An 18,098-nucleotide genomic window follows, 5' to 3' on the forward strand; every position below is an offset into this window, starting at 1 on the left:
TAAAACATTCCTTTCCCATAACCAGGCCCGCTCACACAACGTCCAATACAGTGATGCAAACAGACGGACAAAAACCGCGGACCTGGCAGCCGGCCCGGCCGTTGAATAAGAGTTGCTCTGTTACGACAGCGGATCAAATTACTTGGAGGTTGGACTGCCAGGAACACACGACGGCACCGAGCCAAGCCCTTTCAGTTAGCGGGGTGGATTTAAAAGGAGTGAAATCAGGTTGTTATCACTTTAAATAAACACGCAGGTGTCCGATAAGACTTTATTGGAAAACACTGGAAGGGACGCAGGAGAGCTCGAGTCGAAAACTCTTGGAAATGACGGCGCAGGGAATATCAAGAGATTAATTATGCAAGTTTAAAGATTTAAGCTCATTTTTGCAACTAAAATATCCTCAATTAGAAAAGTGCAGGAGGGATGCCGCTCCCAAACAGCAAACTCCAGGAAGTTGGAATCTTCCACTTGCTGTTCGGTTGTTCGCTCTGGAAGACAAAAAAACATAATAAAAAATGTAAACTTTTGTTTCTGGTTTGATGCCTGCAGACGTAGAAGAAAGTCTAGTTTTAGGCTGACCTGGCCGTCCAGCAGATGGAGCCAGTCGTTGAGGTGGTTGACGAGGGCGAATGCATCAGGAATGTTGTCGCCTTCTGAGCAGAAGAGCAGCAGCACCGCCAGCGGGAGATCCTCGGCACAGCTGAACACATCCACAGCGGCAACGCGTCATTTTGACACCAACGCAGACATTGATGTGTGAAAGGACTGCAAGGTTTTACATTTACTGAAATGAGAGGCAGCAGTGCCTTGCTAAAGTATCCATGTCATCCTATGACTTTATTTACTTTTTTTTTTTTTTTACATTTTGTCATGTTTAATGTGGTAAACCAACAGAAAGTAGTGCATGAATTTAAAGTAGAAAAAAATCTGATAAGTGTGGCATGCATTTCTCCTTCTCCCCCTTTGAGTGACCCCCACCAAATAAAATCAACTTCAGTTATAGTTTTAAGCTCAGATTCTAAATTGGATTCAGGAATAGACTTTAACTAGGCCATTCTGAACAATGGATATTCTTTGTTCACTGTTGCTGGCAGGTTTTCATTCAGCATTGCCTTGTATTTAACTCCACCAGGCAATTAGCCCTGACAGGTTTTGCTGTTTCTGCTACCAGCATGATGCTGCCACTACCATATTTAACAACAAGGATGATGTTTATCAAGGTGAAGTGCAGTGTAGGGGTTTTTTTTCTTGATGTGTAGATCAATAAGATCAATTTTGAGCACTTTCTTCCACATGTATGATTAATGATGTTTCTCAATAGTTGTGCTGTACCAGAAGTATTTCCAGATCAGTGCTACATATGCTTGGAATATTGCTTATTACACAGAGGTGGAGGAAAAGGAGCTGCACGTTGCACTTTTCTGAAATTCTTAGAACCATCTGTTTGTATTCTTTCTGCTGGTCTTGTGGTTGTAACAAGAAAGAGTGTGAAAATGACTGCATCTCTCTGTACCTGTCTGTGTAAAGGCCTTTGGTGATGCCGCCTCCTGGGATGCAGAGTCTCGGCTCTGCGTCTGCGTCTACTCCAGGAAACGCCGGGATCCGCTCCATCTCCCTCCAGCCCAGTTCCTTCAGAGCGTCCGCGCTCGCAGCCAGCATGGACGGCGTCATCAGGTACCTCAAAGAAATGCTTTAACCCCAACGAGACGTGGGCATTCATAACCCAAGCAAATAGAAAAACAAACAAAAAAGAAATTTGATTTTGGGGAGCATATTTTTACCCCTGCAGCTGCTGGTCGTCCCTCTGGTAGGCATGGCTGCTGGACAGAACCACCGTCCTGAAGAAACCGCTGGCTTTGATCCAGGACTTGAGCTGCTGACGAAACTTCTTAGACCTCGTCTGCAGTTAAAACAAGGTTTGGAGCCGTGAACATGATGGTGTTCACAGAGACGACACACGAACATGGTCAGAAGTTCAGCTGCACATATCATAGGAATCCAAGGCAAATAAATGTAGGGCTTTTGGCAATTTAGATGTTATAATTGTCTGAAGTTAGTGTACATAACATAGAACATGTACAGAAAGAACCATTAATATTATTGTAAAAGCCTCACAAAATAGGTCTTTTTTCACCATCAACAGGATTTTGGCATAAATACTTGAGCTCGTTAGAATAGTGAATTACCATAATTTCCAGACTATAAGCCCCTACTTTTTTTTCTTTTTTATATTCATACTTTGAACACTGCAATCCTGTTAATATATGGCTTCTTACCAAAGGGATTCAAAAGGCTAGACTGATACGCGATAAAGAGAACAGCACAAATATAAATATATATTTATTTAACTGAATGATTGGAAATGATTACAATGTTCTTTTTTATATAATTTTTAGGAAAGAAAATAAAAGATAAAACACAGTGCTGAGTGTTTACCTGGATTATCGGTGCTCTGATCTGAAGAACTGCCAGTTTCAGCTCTGCTGCTGTGTAAACTGGATAAAAGTCAGTTGACAGATTAGTACCAGACAGAAAACTACGTATTTTCTGCATGTAGAAAACTCATCTCTACTCATCCCCAGAGTAAGATTAAGATTAAAAGTAACACTTTTTGATACTGTCTTAAGACAAACATAATATTTTGAGAAAATGACAGTAAATAACAAGAGAAAAGTCTTTTTATCTAACAAGTGGCCTCTGAATTTGCACTCATGGATGGAAAATGAGCTGTAACTGAGATGTGGTGCTACCTTCTGCAGGAGTGTGCAGCTCCTCGGCGTCCGCTTTGCTGCTGGCGTACGGGTTGTTCCCGGCCATCGGGATCAGGCAGTCTGTGTGGAAGTAGCCCACTCTGCTCATGTTGAGGGTGGACACAATGAGGTCAACGGCCAGCTGACCCACGTTACCGACGGCGACTGCAGGCTGTCAAGGCGATAAACAAAGGTAGAGAAATATTTTCCATTGTATTATATTCTATGTGAAAAAATGAGTGCCATTTGTAATACGTTATCACTATGAATTTCCACACTTGATTCCTACGTGAGAAAAAAAACCCTCATAATAACTTTGTAGTTCAAGACAATGTTCACCTCTTCTTCCTAGCATTTATTTTATTTATCGATTAATCGGTCAATTATTTTGACGATTAATCAGATAAAAATTGGAACATTCTACATATTTTTCATTTAAGCACTTAACCGTTTTTATACAACATTAGAAATAAATCAAAAGATACAGATAAAAAACGCATTACATTTATTTAAAAAAACTCTGCAAGGCACCCAAATAATCCTGGCTATTCTACAATAAAAGCAGCTAATCAGTGTTTTTACTCTAAATAACATGAGTTATATTTGTATAAAGTTATTTTATACGTTATAACATGAGAGAAAGCTGTCCTTTTGCTAGATTTCACCGCTTAAACACAAACATTGCAGATATAAGAGGCTGATGCAGAAGATTAACTCCGTCAAACTCACCATGACGAGGGTGAAACCTTTGAAGGCAGCCGGGGAGTCTTGCGAAGAAATAAACATGGTGTTCTTTGGTCGGAAAACACACAGAACCGGGCGAGTAAGCAGAAAATTTGTTTAAATGAAGCTGGATCAGGTAAAACTATAATTTCTCAGCAGGTTTCACTTCAAGTTTCATGCCTGCTTGTGTTATGGACCTTTTGGACGCCTCTCTGTCGATGATTGATGACAGAAACGCTAGTAAGGAGGCCTGTGAGTGCCTGAAGGAAATGCAAAAATAAAATATAATTTCCTCAACACAAGAAATACGTGGTAAAGTTTTTTTTTTTTACTGATTTTCTTTTCATTTACATTATTTCAACCAATTATGTGAGTAAGCTTAATACCAACACATACCTTTTTAAATTGTAGTTTGTATTATGTGCAGGCAAATTAATAGGCAACAAAACAAGTGGTGGCCCTGCACTATTTTTCTGCCGGCGAGGTAAACGCCCCATCCGTGGGGAAAGCGGAGATTATGCGCTGATTAAACCCGGATAGACAGCAAACTCCTGCTGTCTCTCCGGGATCTAGATACTATCTAGGGCCAAAAGTGTCACAATCCAATTTAAAAAATAAATAACTTATTCAATATGTAGTGCTTTGAATGACATTTCAATAAACCACAAGATTTATTGACAAGACAAGTAAGTAAATAAACAAATGAGAAATTAATTACATTTGTAATTAACTGTGTATTTCACAAATGTGAACTAGAGAGTTAAATTATTAAAAGTAGAAATTATTTACAATTCTCAAGAATTATTTAAGTATTTTATTATTTGATAATTCACATTACACTCCATCATGAACAAATTCAAACTAAAACTGATCCAATAGTTCATAAAATTGTATTTATTTCAACTGCACACCAGTGACCAAGGCTGTACTTGTAACAACCTGCCAGCAGTATTGATGGCTAATGCTGATATAAACATGATAAAATGCATGATGTGAGATAAACAAAAAGGAAAGAAACAAAGACCTGGTTGCACAAGTTTGACCCAAAATAAAGTTTCGCTGAGTGGAGGTTTGAAAGGATCATAAAGATATCACTGAAAGAAGAAGAGTATAAAAAAATTCCACAGATCCCATACATCATATGTAGAGTATGGTAGTCAAGAGTTATTGGTAAAAATATGTGAAAAAGTCAGTATAAAAGCAAGATTTCTTCATGTTCGATAGGAAGACAAGAAGGAAACTGGTCAAAGAGGCTGCAAAGAGACTGGCAGTGACACTGAAAGACCTGAGAATTAAAAAAAAAAAAAAAGAATGTGGTTTGTTGAAGCTAAACTTGAACTTTGGCACCAACTTTTGCAACACTTACAAATACCAGATAAAAACCCTTTAAGTTTCTGCTAAAAGGTTGAAATGTCCTTTTTCCGCATGGCAGTGTGAGTCAAAAACATATGCTGAAATTCTATATAGCTTCACAAGAGTAAAATTAAAGTTTTTTTAGACCAGTCCGACCCAAGTCCAGAACAAAATTTCCAACATTTGTAAAACTTTTACATTAGTTTATTTTCCAGTTCATTTGGACCGCATAAATGTTACTTAAAAGACGGAAACAAATATTTTTTATCCGGGTCTCAAATTTTTTAAGGTAGCAACAAAATGTCGACTTTTAAGAATCACTTTGTCGATCTTACACATAAAAACTAAAACATACACCATCATCATTATATGATGACATTAATTAGGAGAAAAATACTTCAACTGAATAAATTAGCTTCAAGATTCTGATTACTCTCTTGACAATCCCTACAAGAAAATAACAGTAAGCAAACAAAGGAAAGTATATATTTAATGATATTAATTTGAAAAAATCTAGAAGACCACAATAATTATGCAGCTCTCTTAAATCACATTGAAAGGGAAAACACTATGCATTAATGAGAAATTTAAGCTCATAATTTTATTTGTCATTATCATATGTATAGCAATAAAGGTAGTGATTAAATGGCAAGAAAATACAGTGGATTTATTGTGCTTGCTTTATGACACACACAAAAAACTAAGTTATTATGAGGAGACATGCTTTCTGCCCATAAATGTCTTCCTGAGTAACAGCAGGACTAAAACTGACAGGATTGCAGCTCAAAATGTCAAAGAATTGGGTCAATGTGTGAAAGTTGCACGTAAAAAGGACAAAAGATTATATTTTCTTGATCTTGTCACCAGAAGAAGAACTTATTTTGCTTTGACCTCATTAGGAACAGCTAAGCCTTTCACTGCTGCCAGAATATTGTCTACCATCATCTGCACCATCTTTCTTACTGTCCCACGAGTGTTGGTCCCAATGTGGGGCGTTATCAGCACGTTGGGGAGGGTGAGGAGTGGATGATTCCTGCACAAACCCATCAGATGAAGCTAAGATTAGCAATAATGTGTAAACAAAGGAAGAGGGAGAGTTTATATTAGAGGGTACCTGGGTAGAGGTTCGGGGTGAGTCACGTCTAAAGCCGCAGCTCGTATCGTTCCAGTCATCAGAGCTTTGACTAGAGCGTCCTGATCCACAACCAGACCTGAAACATAAAACCATTCAACCTGGTAGAGGAACGAGTTCTTCTGAATTTCAGTCCAGGAGAAAGATTTTCCATTACCTCTGCTGACGTTTACGAGTGTTGCTGTGGGTTTCATGAGTGACAGCTCTCTGTGGCTGATGAGGCCGGTGGTGTCGGGGGTCAGGTTCACCACCACCACCACGAAGTCAGACTCTTTCAGCAGGTCGTCCAGTTTCTCACAGTAACTTGCCCCGACTGCTTGCTCATCTTCGATACTTCTAAACAACAGAAGAATCAAAGATCTTATGAACCGCCTCCGTTTCTTGGGTTGACATATTGCGGGTCCAAAAGTTGACCTTCTGTTTCTGTTGTGGTAAAGGATCCTCATGTTGAAACCTTTGCTTCTCTGAGCAACTTTATACCCGATGTGTCCCATTCCAATGATCCCCAGAGTTGAACCTGTGACTTCAACTCCCATAAGGTTTTTTGGTACATGGGTGGTCTTAGAATCAACTGATATCAGGTGACCTGCAGAGACAGAAACCAGAAAAATGTTGCCAAGCTTTCAGATTATTGACAGATAATTTTGACCACAAGTGGGTGTAAACTTGTGGTCAAAAGCTTACACCCACTCACCGTAGGGAAATAAATGTCTGTTTAATTCTGGGCTTTTAATTATGTAATAATTTTATTTAATCATCTAAGTCTGAGTATCTCTATTTGCACTGTGGAATGATGGTAGAGCTAAAAAAAGACTTGGGGCCATTCAATCTATGGATTTCCTTTAAACTGTCACGATGTGCGGGTGTGAGGTGGTGAGGCAGATGCTGTAGACCCAGATGAGATGAATAATGGAAGTTTAATGATGAAAATAGGCTCAAAAATCCAAAAACCTGGCAGCACAGTTGAGCAGAAGGCTAGGGCTCAGCACTGGTAGCAACAGGCTACACGAATGGACAAGCTACATTGACAACGACAACGACCCAACGAGGAACAAGGAACACAGGTGGAGTTAAATACACAGGGGGTAATCACAGAACGAGACACACCTGGGCACAATCAAGGGGAGGACAGGACAACGAAGAGTCTCAAGGACAGAGAAAACTCTAAATAAACACAGAAAAACACAGATCCTGACATAAACGAGACAAGGGGGAAATTATACATGCTCCCATTAATAATAGGGTAAATGTCCATTAACAAAATGGGAAGCTTTTGTAGCTTTTTACATAACCAGCTGAATATTTGATCAATCTTCTTAGCAGGTTAAGGGCACGGCCATTTCTTGAGTGCGGTGTTCGCCTGGTTTTACCATCAGAAAAGGTAGTTTTCTGATGGTAAAACCAGAAAACTACCTCAGCATTTTTTCCACATTAAAACCTTTCTATATGTTTTTGGAGTGCTGGTCATTTCCATTTTCTGCAGTTCTTCAGAACCCATGTGATTTTTTTCCTCCTTTTTATGTGCGAAATTCTTTCTTCTTCTTTTTGAACACCCAATTGTGCCCAACTTTCATCCCTTTCCAATCCACCTTTTGGTACTGAGACAAACACCACAGCACAATCCAGCCACTACCATGCTCCATTGTTGGTACTGTGTTCCTTTACCTTACACTTTGTATCCAAATAGCTCAGTCTTTATCCACTTTAACCCTGAGCTGGAGTAAACAGTACATCAAGAGGTATTTTAGGAGTGAGAATAATTATAAGAGGGGAATGTATTGCTCTCACCCTCTAGGACCTTCCGCGCTGAAGCCAGAAGGAGCGCCATGGCCATGTCTGCAGTGGCGTCGCTCACCACGCCGGGAGTGTTGGTGACCTTCACCCCAAAGCTGTTGATGTACGGCACGTCCAGATGGTCGATGCCCACTCCTCCGTTGGCGATCACCTTCAGCGATGGCAGGCAGCTCATCAGGGAAGGCTCGGCTGCAGGACTGTAGTACCACATAAACAAGCCCTGGATCTTAGGGCCGTGCAGGGCCGGGTTTTGTAGAAACTCCTTGAGGCAGATGATGTGGAAGTGTTGACTGATAATGTCAACGACGTCCTCATGGACACCCTTGTCCCCAACCTCTGAGATCAGAACCCACGGTTTGTTGTCTGCCATCTCCTGCCGGGATAAGAACACATTTGGAAACCTTCAGACAATGGCCGCTGGTATTTCAACATCCTCAAAGCATGATGCTGCCGCCAACATGCCTGAACAAACTGACTGACAGAAAACACCAGCACCAAAAACCTTCACATCTCAGATATCCAGGAGGTGACATCAGGACTCTGTTTATAAATTACAGTTCAGTGTTCAATGGTTAATTTTGGCAATAATAGGAATAAATAATTTGAACTATTACCAGACAGCGTGGGGGAAAAAAAATGTCTTCTCTGTGTCTAATAAAATCCCGCTCCTTCTGTAGATAGATCAGAAATTCACTTAAAGAGCTGAGCAACTATTTTGTGATGCTTATAAAACACTGTAAGTAAATAAAATCTAAAATAGTCTCAGGGTAATGTGAGTTATTGATTAACTGTCTCAGGCAGTTTATCAATAACTCACATTATTGATAAACGGAGTCATCAATAACTCGCAGTTTAGAAGAGAAGGATATCTCTTCTTGTTTATGAAGATATGTCCTTCATAAACAAAACTGTTAGTTTTTTTGTTATGCAGCTTTAGGTCTGTAAAATTGCTGATCTCTAAGCAGAGTGACTTAAACTAACTTCTGAGCCCCAGGAAACCATAATATAGCTGACAATGACTAAATGAATATAACAGATCATATTTCTTCTTGTAAGATATTAAAATAATACGTTATGACATATAGCTGAGTGCTGTGAATAAAACTAAATATGAAACTGGGAGCAGACTGTAAAAACTCACAAATGACTCTTGTTCTCACTTCCTGTCTTCCCTTCAACCAGGAAGAACTACTCAATAACTTTAAGGGCTTCAAAATAAAAGTCTTAAAATAAACGGACCAGTGAGTAGGATTATTTCCTACATATGTAAATTATATGCAGCTTCTGCATGAACAGCGATGAGAGAAAAAAATAATTTTGTTGTTTTGTTGTACAACACCATGGACGCTCATTGTAGAATGTGAAAAGCATCTCTAATCTTAGAATAAATATAGAGTTTAATTGATAAAACAAGCTGCTTTGTTAACATTATCAGCTTCACAAGGACATCAAGATCTGGGCTTTGACTTGACCATTTATTAGCTCTCAGTCACTCCTTGGTGGATTTACTGATATTTCTAAGTGTTAATGTCATGTCATAATGAGCAGTTCTGCTTTAGTTTTATGTTTATTAGTTTTTTTTTATATCACATTTTCCTCAAACACTTTTTGATGAGCTACAATTCTTTTGAGCTGTCCAGGTCTATAGAAAATCATCCCCAAACCATAACACCTCCATCTCTGTGCCTCACAGTTGGTGTAAAGTTCATTCCCGCAATTTGGTTTAATCATAAATATGTCTTCTGTTATCCTGTCTAAATATGTAAAAGGTAAATCCATCTGTCTAAGGAACGTTCTTCCACAGATTCCAATCTTTGTCTACGTTCTTCCAGGCAAACCGTAGTTTGGCCTTACTGGTTTTCATAAAGAGCAAAGATTACAACCATTTTAAGTGGAAATAATTTACAATAATATTTTGCAAAAGAGTATTTTCTTCCACTTTGGTTATCTAGTTACATTACTTGATTTTTAAAAATTGGACATAAAATACCCATATGTCCCAGTAAGACAGAACAACACACTGGCTTTCATCATAAGACACTAGCTATTGCTATTTACCTTTCCTTCTTTTTAATAAATGGTTGTGTACACATAAATTAGGTCATATTACATAATATTGGATCAATAATTCTAAATACTGGTTGACATATGGATTCTGTGTTGACTGTAAAATGTTTCAACCCATTCTCCATTAACTATGTGGCTCTGAACAAGAGAAAGTGGGTCTAGAAAATAACTGACTGATTTAATTTACAGGGCACACTGACCTGAGTTTACCATTTAAAACATTTAACTGGACAGAAGGTGGGAGAGCGGAAAGCAGTGTGATGTGTCTGAGTTACTTGGATTAGCTTTTCAAGACACTTTGTTCCTGATAGATTATACCTTCCAGTTTAACCAGTTTTGTATCTCTGGTTACAAATTAGTTCAGATGCATCCATCAGTACAGCGGCCAGCAAAACAATTCAAATTTAGATTACTTCACGTTTTCTCACAAGCTTTTTCTGCAAACTTTACAGTTCAAAGAGTAATTTTTGCCTTCAGTCCAGTTGAATGAAACTCACCTAATACAAATATATTTTTTAGTAAGTTTATCATTTTTACACCCATGGCATATTTTAGTTTTAGATGTTAAAACAAAGAAAAAACCCAAAATGGAGGGTAGGTGCATGTTATATGTTGATGTTTGCAGAAAAACTATGGGTAGCCAAAGAACCAGAATAGAAAAAGAAAAAAAATAACAACTTAGCATGTATTTGTAGAAATCTCCCTTTACTCTAATACCTCTAAATGAAATCCAGTGCAACCAACTAATTTGGGAAGACATTATTAGTAAAATGATTAGACTTATGTGTAATTCATATTTGTGATAAATTCTGTGTTTCTGTGAAGGCCTCAGTGGTTTATTAAAGAACATTAATAACCAAAAACCATCAAGAAAATTAAGGCCGACAGATCAGAGATAAAGCTATGAAGAACTTTAAGGCAGGAATACATTGCAACTACAAACCTAACAAGACGTGGCTGTTCACAAAAACGGGAAGGCTATGAGTTGTGCCCTCCATGAAGTGGCTCTTGTTGAATAGTAGCCAGACGAAAACCTCAAGAAGTTTGTTCATAAAACATGAAGATAGCCATCAAAGATGTGTAAAAAGTCTATAGGTAAAACATTATGAGTGGCAAAAACCTAATACTAAGTTATTAGGTTACAAAGCATCAGATTTTTCTTGATGAAAAATTAATATTTTTCTTTTATATTCAAATTGATGTTCTGGTAACACTTTATTTAAAGGGGTGTGCATAAGACTGACATGACACTGTCATAAACATGACATAACATCTGCTCAGAGCATGACGGACTCTTCATGAATGTTTATGACTGTTGTCATGAAGTGCCATTCGGTAAATAATGACACTTTTAATTCAAAGTTGCACTAAAAGTTGCATTAAGAGTCCATTAAAAGTGTCAAATTTGCACCTCTAAGTATAATTGAAATATTGGAAATATAAATGTCGCGTGTTTAGATGAGACTTCTGCCAATAAAGTGCAAAGCGATAGAGAAATACCTTTTTCTGCTGCAGCGTGCTCGCAGATCTGAGTAGGTTTGTCACTTTAAGAAGCCTGGATGTTGGAGCTGCAGCCCGGAGTTTTGTCACGCACCGGACATGGCGGAGACATTGCATTCTAACCGGCTAATATTAATAAAATAAAATAAAAGATAAAAATGTATATGTGATTTAATAAAATAAAAAAAACTGAAGACAAAAATTATTTGGAAAGGGCAATCATGGTTGCATGGGTGTTGCCTGTAGTATAAATAAAAGAAATGCATTTAGATAAAATCCACTGTTCTCATGCAGGAGAATAAACTGGTGTCATGTCCATTTACCATCCACATGCTGGTATTCAAAGAGAAAATGCATGAGCGTAAATAACTGAGATACTTCAAGAAGGTTAATAATATCCAACTTTCATGAACTGATAATATATCAGTTCATGAAACAATTACATCATCTGCATATAGTTACATTTTACTCATTTGTATTTTTAACAGCTTTCATGTATTTGCTCTGTTTCTTCATGAACTGATAAGATATCAGTTCATGAAGAGTCAGTGCTGCTCTCACCTTTTCAGTTGAAGTTGTTCTCAGCTCTGTTGATTTCTGAGTGGGGAGAAAAAACAGGCTTTAGTTTAAATATCTTGGATAAAATTTAATCTGATCATGTGGACGTGGCTGTTACATCTTTAACTGGACTGGAGGTTGCAGTGAATTATTCCCTCCTTTCTAGGATAAAAAGAGAGAGAAGGCATTAAACCCAGTGACCGAATGGCCGTGATTGTTAGAGAACAAAAAAACTGATCAAAGGTCATCAGCTAACTTACTGTCCATAAAGGGACAGTACATATGGCTGATTATACGTACACACTTACTTTAAGGGTGTTTATTTTTCATACTTTTATGCTAATTCAATTTGTACAAGCTAGGAATCAATTTCTGCAAAGCTGCTGGCTTTGACAGAGTCAATACACTTTGCAAAACAAAAAACACTTGCTTAACATTCAGCCATTACAGATAAAAAAAAAATGTGTTGCTAAATTAAGTTAATTAAAAAATTAGCCAATAAATGATCAGGAGGAATCAACAAAATTTCCTCTTCAGAGCTGAACATGTCCAACCTCCCACTAGGTGGCAGTAAGACATTTACTTGGAGGCAGCACAAGCCCTGTCTTTAGCTTTTTGTCGATGAAAATCTGCTTCTGCAGAAGAATTTTGCATTATATTTACAAGAATGGACTCATCAAAAGATAAAAACTGTGCTGAAATATTGAAAAATAAAACCTGTAGATGATTTAATCAACTTTGATGAATGCACAAAAAAAAATCTTTGATCAGATCATTTTGAAATAAACTCCTTCAGCATATTTAGTCTCTACTAATCAGATCAATAACTCTCATGCTGTATCCTGAATAAAAGGTTATTAAAAATCAAAGCACGGCAAAAATAAACGTTTAGTTGTGAGAATTAAACTTGATTTCTGTAGATTGTCAGTACACCACTGGCTTGGTGTTTTATGACTCACACTGAGGCTCCATAATGGGTTGGAGGAGCAGATGCAGGACTGAACCCTCCATTCTTTTAGAAAGTGTTGCATGTACTGACTCTGACTGCATTGTGTTCAGAAGGTGATATTACGACTGAGGAGTCGGTTTTGATGCGACTCCCTCGGTGTTCGTCCATGTGTGGGAGCATTAGGGAAGGCCATGTGTGCTGATCGATGGCTTACCTGATTTTAACTGTTACATAATCGCTCCACCTCACTTCTCCTCTTCATTTGTCTCCATCTCTCCTCCTCCCATCCTACTCCTCTCTCTCGCTCCCTCCCTCCGCCTCACTTGCCCTCACCTTCTGTTTCAGCGCTTTAAGTATCTCCTCGCCTTGAGATGTGACGCCCCGTGACGAAGGCTGTAAACCTGGCCTGGCCAGGAGTCATTCAGGCCCTCATTAAGCCAGTTCTGATCTCCAGCCAAGTCTCCATCTGCTCCAGCATGCAACAGCAGGGGGTGGTTTAGCAAATAGCTGACTCATCAAGCACATGCAAGAAGTCTATCTCTGCTTTATTACATTGTATTTTCAATCCATGCAGAGATGTAATAAAGTAAGAGCTACTGTGCCACATCTGGAGGGGAGAATTGAGTTTGTGTTTAAAGGAAAATAGAATAAAGCACTCAGCTTTTTTTTTTTTTGCTGTCTACCTCAAGAAACACTCCATAATTTGTAATGTGAGAATATTGCTCATATTTCAGTATCAAAAATCGTATGCGTGCAGCTTTTAAATCTTACCCTGTGGCGTCACAATGTGGCACCGGCTGTGATAGTCCTTGAACAAACTCTGTAATAGACTGCTGACGTGAGTCTGCAGGTCCATCCTGACTCAGCTTAACTGCACCGCAAAGCCTACCTCCCATGCATCTTCTGAGCAGATAAAAATAACAATAAAACAAGTGCAACAAGCTTTATATACTGATAATGTAGTGCATTGTCTGGTCCACTAAGCTATATTCGTTTTCAGTTTCAGGACTCAACAGATAACATTTGCCAATAGAGGATGAACAGAAGTTTGCATCTAAATAGTCTCCTTTTATCGCCTCAACCATTAGATAAATATTTCAACATATCGATTGATTTCTGCTAACATTAAACAAGTTAACTTAATATTTTTATATGTAACGTTTTAAATATTAAATGTTCTGTTCCTATATGTTCAAAATCTTGCAACAAGTATAGTTTGTTAAATACACTGAAACAATATGTGAGTACATGCTTATTTTGCAGTGATTTTCATTGTCGTGTTCTACATAAATAAATATTTAGTTTTTGTTCCTTGACCCATTTCGTAAAGAAATATTCAGACAGGTCATTATTCACATGGATCATATAGGCAATCGCCCACGGCAACCATAGCGGGGCGTGGGGCGTACAAGAACCAGATAGTAATAAATACAACTTATCTGTCAGTTGTGGTCTGAAGAAGTTTCACATTGCTTTTATTTGTGTGCAGCGCTGCAAGCTTCCCCTGCTTGCTGCTGTGAATAGTGAGACGAGGGTTTGTGCTTTATGTGGCTGCACTGTACTTTATCAACACCAGAATCTCGGACAATTGCACGTGTTTAAGTTGGTTTTGAGGTGGCAGAAGGAGGGACTTTTTCAAGGTGCCGTTCATGCGAGAAAAGTTTCGTAACTTTAAGTAAGAAAAACATTAAGACAACAAAAACATTAAAAAATATATAATTTTCTACCACTAATGAAAAGATTGGAGGGAAATAGATCGAAGAGGCTGACAGAAATACTAAAGACGTTAGATCAGGTTAGTACAGATTGGAAAAATGCTCCAGTGACAACGAGCCACAGATTCAGCTGTGACATTCAGATGAAAGAGACAGAATAGGTGTAAACATCACAAAAGCATGGATCTATCCTGCCTGGCTGGCATTGATAATGCAGAGGTGTGGTTGATTATTTCTCAGTACACTTTAGACCCCTGAACAACAACCGATCGCTGTTTAAATGCCTACCTGAGTATTGTTTCTGACCTTGCCTAACCGTTTATGGCTACAGCTGGTTTCAGGAACATAATAATGAATTCAGTATGCTCAACAGTCAATAAATCTGAATCCAGCAGAGCACCTTTGGGATCTGGAGAATCACATAACAAACGTTCAATTGACAAATGTGCAGCAACTATGTGAAGCTATCATGTCAATATAAATCTGCGCCTACCAGATGTGCTTAATGACATAGTTGTGACCTAATTGAGTTGGCTGTCTGTTAAAAAGTAAAATATATAACTCATCTGGCAGTGAACAGCAGTGAATGCTTCATGATGCAGCTTACTTTTACGTTTTATTTGTAAGTCGGAAAGTTTGATGATCCATCTAGTATGTAAAACACAGTGATATTACACTGCTTATTTGTACGTTTTATGATTGACTTATCATTAAAGCAGTGGTGCACAAAGTAGTATAAGGTCTCTATTTGTGATTCATAAAGAAATGCATAGCTCTTTGCTTGTAGTGTTGATGATAGAGATCAGCTCCACACACAAAAGTTAGCAAATCCCACTGGTTTTCTGACTTGCAGCTGTTGCTTGACGTTCATGAGTGCTGCTCATGAATTGCGCACACTAACATGCGATGTTTGCCACGAATGGCTTTCCCTCCCATCAGATCACAGTGTTCCCACATGGGGAGGGCAGCTTGAGAACTTAGCTCACCTCGAAACTCTTCTCTCCTCTCCAGCAGAGGTTAGCTCTGTCTGATTAGGCAACAGATTATCATCAGGAGGAGATTGATGGCTCTCAACCCGTCCAGCTCAGTGGCTTCTCAAATCTTTACCTGCGACCCAGCCTCGCCTCTAAAGCTGCTGTTACCTAATGGCAGAGCCCGTGCAGAGCCATGGGCTGTCCAGCTTAAAGACTGAGCTGTGACACACCAGGCCTCGAGGTTCTGTATGTGTGCGTAGGACACATACAGAACCGTGAAGAGTTGGGGTTTACTCTTCACCGGAGAGCCAATCAAATCAATGTTATGCAAACCTATTAGTCAGAGGTTGCAGCACTCACTCGGGGACTTTCCCTCAGGGTCCAACTAACAGATGAGCCCTCACCTCTGCTACTAGTGAATAGTAGGACTGTCCACTTGATCAAGCTTCCTGAAAAAGAATTGAATCATTTTACTGTAACATACTGAACAGCAAATGCAGACTTGTCACATGTATTTTACCCAATCAAAGAAACAGTTTTTTAAAAATAATTTTTAGAAATATTGCCTTAAATTTGAACTATAATCAAACTCGAGCTTTCATACCCCTATAACCTTTTCTCATACTGAGATGTTGCAACCTCACCGTATTGTAACATTTAATGCAATTAATGCAACAAGCAACAACGCAAAGCAAACCTGAAAAGTGTAGCGCAAGCGTTTTATAATTAGTCACCCATCCTGAGGAAATAATTTGTGCAGCAAAACTATTTGCTGTAGTTACAGCTGGAAGTCTTGTGGAATATGTCTCTATAATCTCCTTCAAAACAACTCATCTTCCGTCAGATTGTTCAAGACGGGCTGTGAACAAGTCTTTCCAGAGACTCTTAAATAGATTAGGTCCAAACATTCCTTGGGACATTCTGGGGACAGTATAAGGCTACCCTCCATGTTCCCAGTTATCATGGTGATGTGCAGGTTTCTAGTGTTTTGCATGTAGGCTGGAAAGTTCTGTTTAACCGTAGCGCATTCTATGTGACAAAGTGCATACTTTTGCAAGAAATACCATAAAATGTATTAAAATCCTTCAGAGATGCATGTCTTCCATTCCTCTGTTTTAACTCACATGTATTTTTTCCCCACAGGTTGGATTTGCAGGCACTATTCTTAATTTTATACACTCAGAAACTGAATGCAACATCACTTCTACAACTATTTTTACAATATATTGCTCTGGCATTACATACACTGCCTGGCCAAAACAAAAGTCTCCACCAAAAAATGGTCACACTCTCTAATATTTTGTTGGACCGCCTTTAGCTTTGATTACAGCCCGCATTCGCTGTGGCATTGTTTCAATAAACTTCTGCAGTGTCACAAGATTTATTTCCATCCAGTGTTGCATTAATCTTTCACCAAGATCTTGTATTGATGATGGGAGAGTCTGACCACTGCGCAAAGCCTTCTCCAGCACATCCCAAAGATTCTCAATGGGGTTAAGGTCTGGACTCTGTGGTGGCCAATCCATGTGTGAAAAAGATGTCTCATGCTACCTGAACCACTCTTTCACAATGTGAGCCTGATGAATCCTGGCATTGTCATCTTGGAATATTCCATTTAGGAAGACAAAATCCATTGATGGAATAACCTGGTCATTCAGTATATTCAGGTAGTCAGCTGACCTCATTCTTTGGGCACACAATGTTGCTGAACCTAGACCTGACCAACTGCAGCAACCCCAGATCATAGCACTGCCCCCACAGGCTTGTACAGTAGGCACTAGGCATGATGGGTGCATCACTTCACCTGCCTCTCTTCTTATCCTGATGTGCCCATCACTCTGGAACAGGGTAAATCTGGACTCATCAGACCACATGACCCTCTTCCATTCCTCCAGAGTCCAATCTTTATGCTCCCTAGCAAACTGAAGCCTTTTTTTCTGGTTAGCTTTACTGATTAGAGGTTTTCTTACGGCTACACAGCTGTTCAATCCCAACCCCTTGAGTTCCCTTCGCATTGTGCGTGTGGAAATGCTTTTGCGTTCACAATTTAACGTACTCCTGAGTTCTGCTGTTGTTTTTCTTCGATTTGATTTGACCAAACGTTTAAGTAATCGCCGATCACGATCATTCAGGATTTTTTTCCGACCACATTTCTTCCTGGAAGACAATGGTTCCCCACCATCCTTCCAGTTTTTAATGATGCGTTGGACAGTTCTTAACCCAATTCTAGTAGTTTCTGCAATTTCCTTAGATGTTTTCTCTGCTTGATGCATGCCAATGATTTGACCCTTCTTAAACAGACTAACGTCTTTTCCACGACCACAGGATGTGTCTTTTGCCATGGTTGTTTAAGAAATGAGGAGTTACTCATTGCATCAGCTGGGGTTAAATAACTTGTTGCCAGCTGAAAGATAATCGCCTATGCAGTACTTATCCAATAGGAGGCTTGTACCTATTTGCTTAGTTAAATCCAGGTGGCGACTTTTTTTTTGGCCAGGCAGTGTATAAAGCCTTTTTAATTATGGTTTATCATAATTTTCTTATTAGGAGCCATCGAAGACGTGGTTCAACTCATAGACT

General features: G+C 38.9%; 2 protein-coding genes across 6 annotated transcripts; both read right to left on the reverse strand.

Moving 5' to 3' along the window:
• Window positions 1-257: 257 nt before the first annotated feature.
• Window positions 258-3,712, reverse strand: psmg2 (proteasome (prosome, macropain) assembly chaperone 2). Its single transcript, XM_028035611.1, has 7 exons — window positions 3,483-3,712; window positions 2,754-2,925; window positions 2,440-2,498; window positions 1,785-1,903; window positions 1,517-1,693; window positions 583-703; window positions 258-491 (listed from the first exon to the last, which is right to left on the reverse strand). Exons 1-7 carry the CDS (start codon window positions 3,537-3,539, stop codon window positions 408-410), a joined length of 789 nt encoding a protein of 262 aa, XP_027891412.1. The 5' UTR covers window positions 3,540-3,712; the 3' UTR covers window positions 258-407.
• A 563-nt stretch (window positions 3,713-4,275) lies between these two features.
• Window positions 4,276-15,896, reverse strand: LOC114155630 (probable 2-ketogluconate reductase). 5 transcript variants are annotated; one of them, XM_028035605.1, is made up of 8 exons: window positions 15,879-15,896; window positions 11,884-11,919; window positions 11,323-11,448; window positions 7,750-8,128; window positions 6,376-6,547; window positions 6,119-6,297; window positions 5,944-6,040; window positions 4,276-5,862 (listed from the first exon to the last, which is right to left on the reverse strand). In XM_028035605.1, exons 3-8 carry the CDS (start codon window positions 11,437-11,439, stop codon window positions 5,706-5,708), a joined length of 1,101 nt encoding a protein of 366 aa, XP_027891406.1. In that variant the 5' UTR covers window positions 11,440-11,448; window positions 11,884-11,919; window positions 15,879-15,896; the 3' UTR covers window positions 4,276-5,705. The 5 variants fall into 5 exon arrangements, with proteins under 5 accessions (XP_027891406.1, XP_027891407.1, XP_027891408.1 ...); XM_028035606.1 differs by lacking the exon at window positions 15,879-15,896 and adding an exon at window positions 11,999-12,013; XM_028035607.1 differs by lacking the exons at window positions 11,323-11,448; window positions 15,879-15,896 and having other exon boundaries at window positions 11,884-12,014.
• Window positions 15,897-18,098: the final 2,202 nt, after the last annotated feature.

This window comes from Xiphophorus couchianus, chromosome 13, assembly GCF_001444195.1.
Source record: "Xiphophorus couchianus chromosome 13, X_couchianus-1.0, whole genome shotgun sequence".
Taxonomy (NCBI): Eukaryota; Metazoa; Chordata; class Actinopteri; order Cyprinodontiformes; family Poeciliidae; genus Xiphophorus; species Xiphophorus couchianus.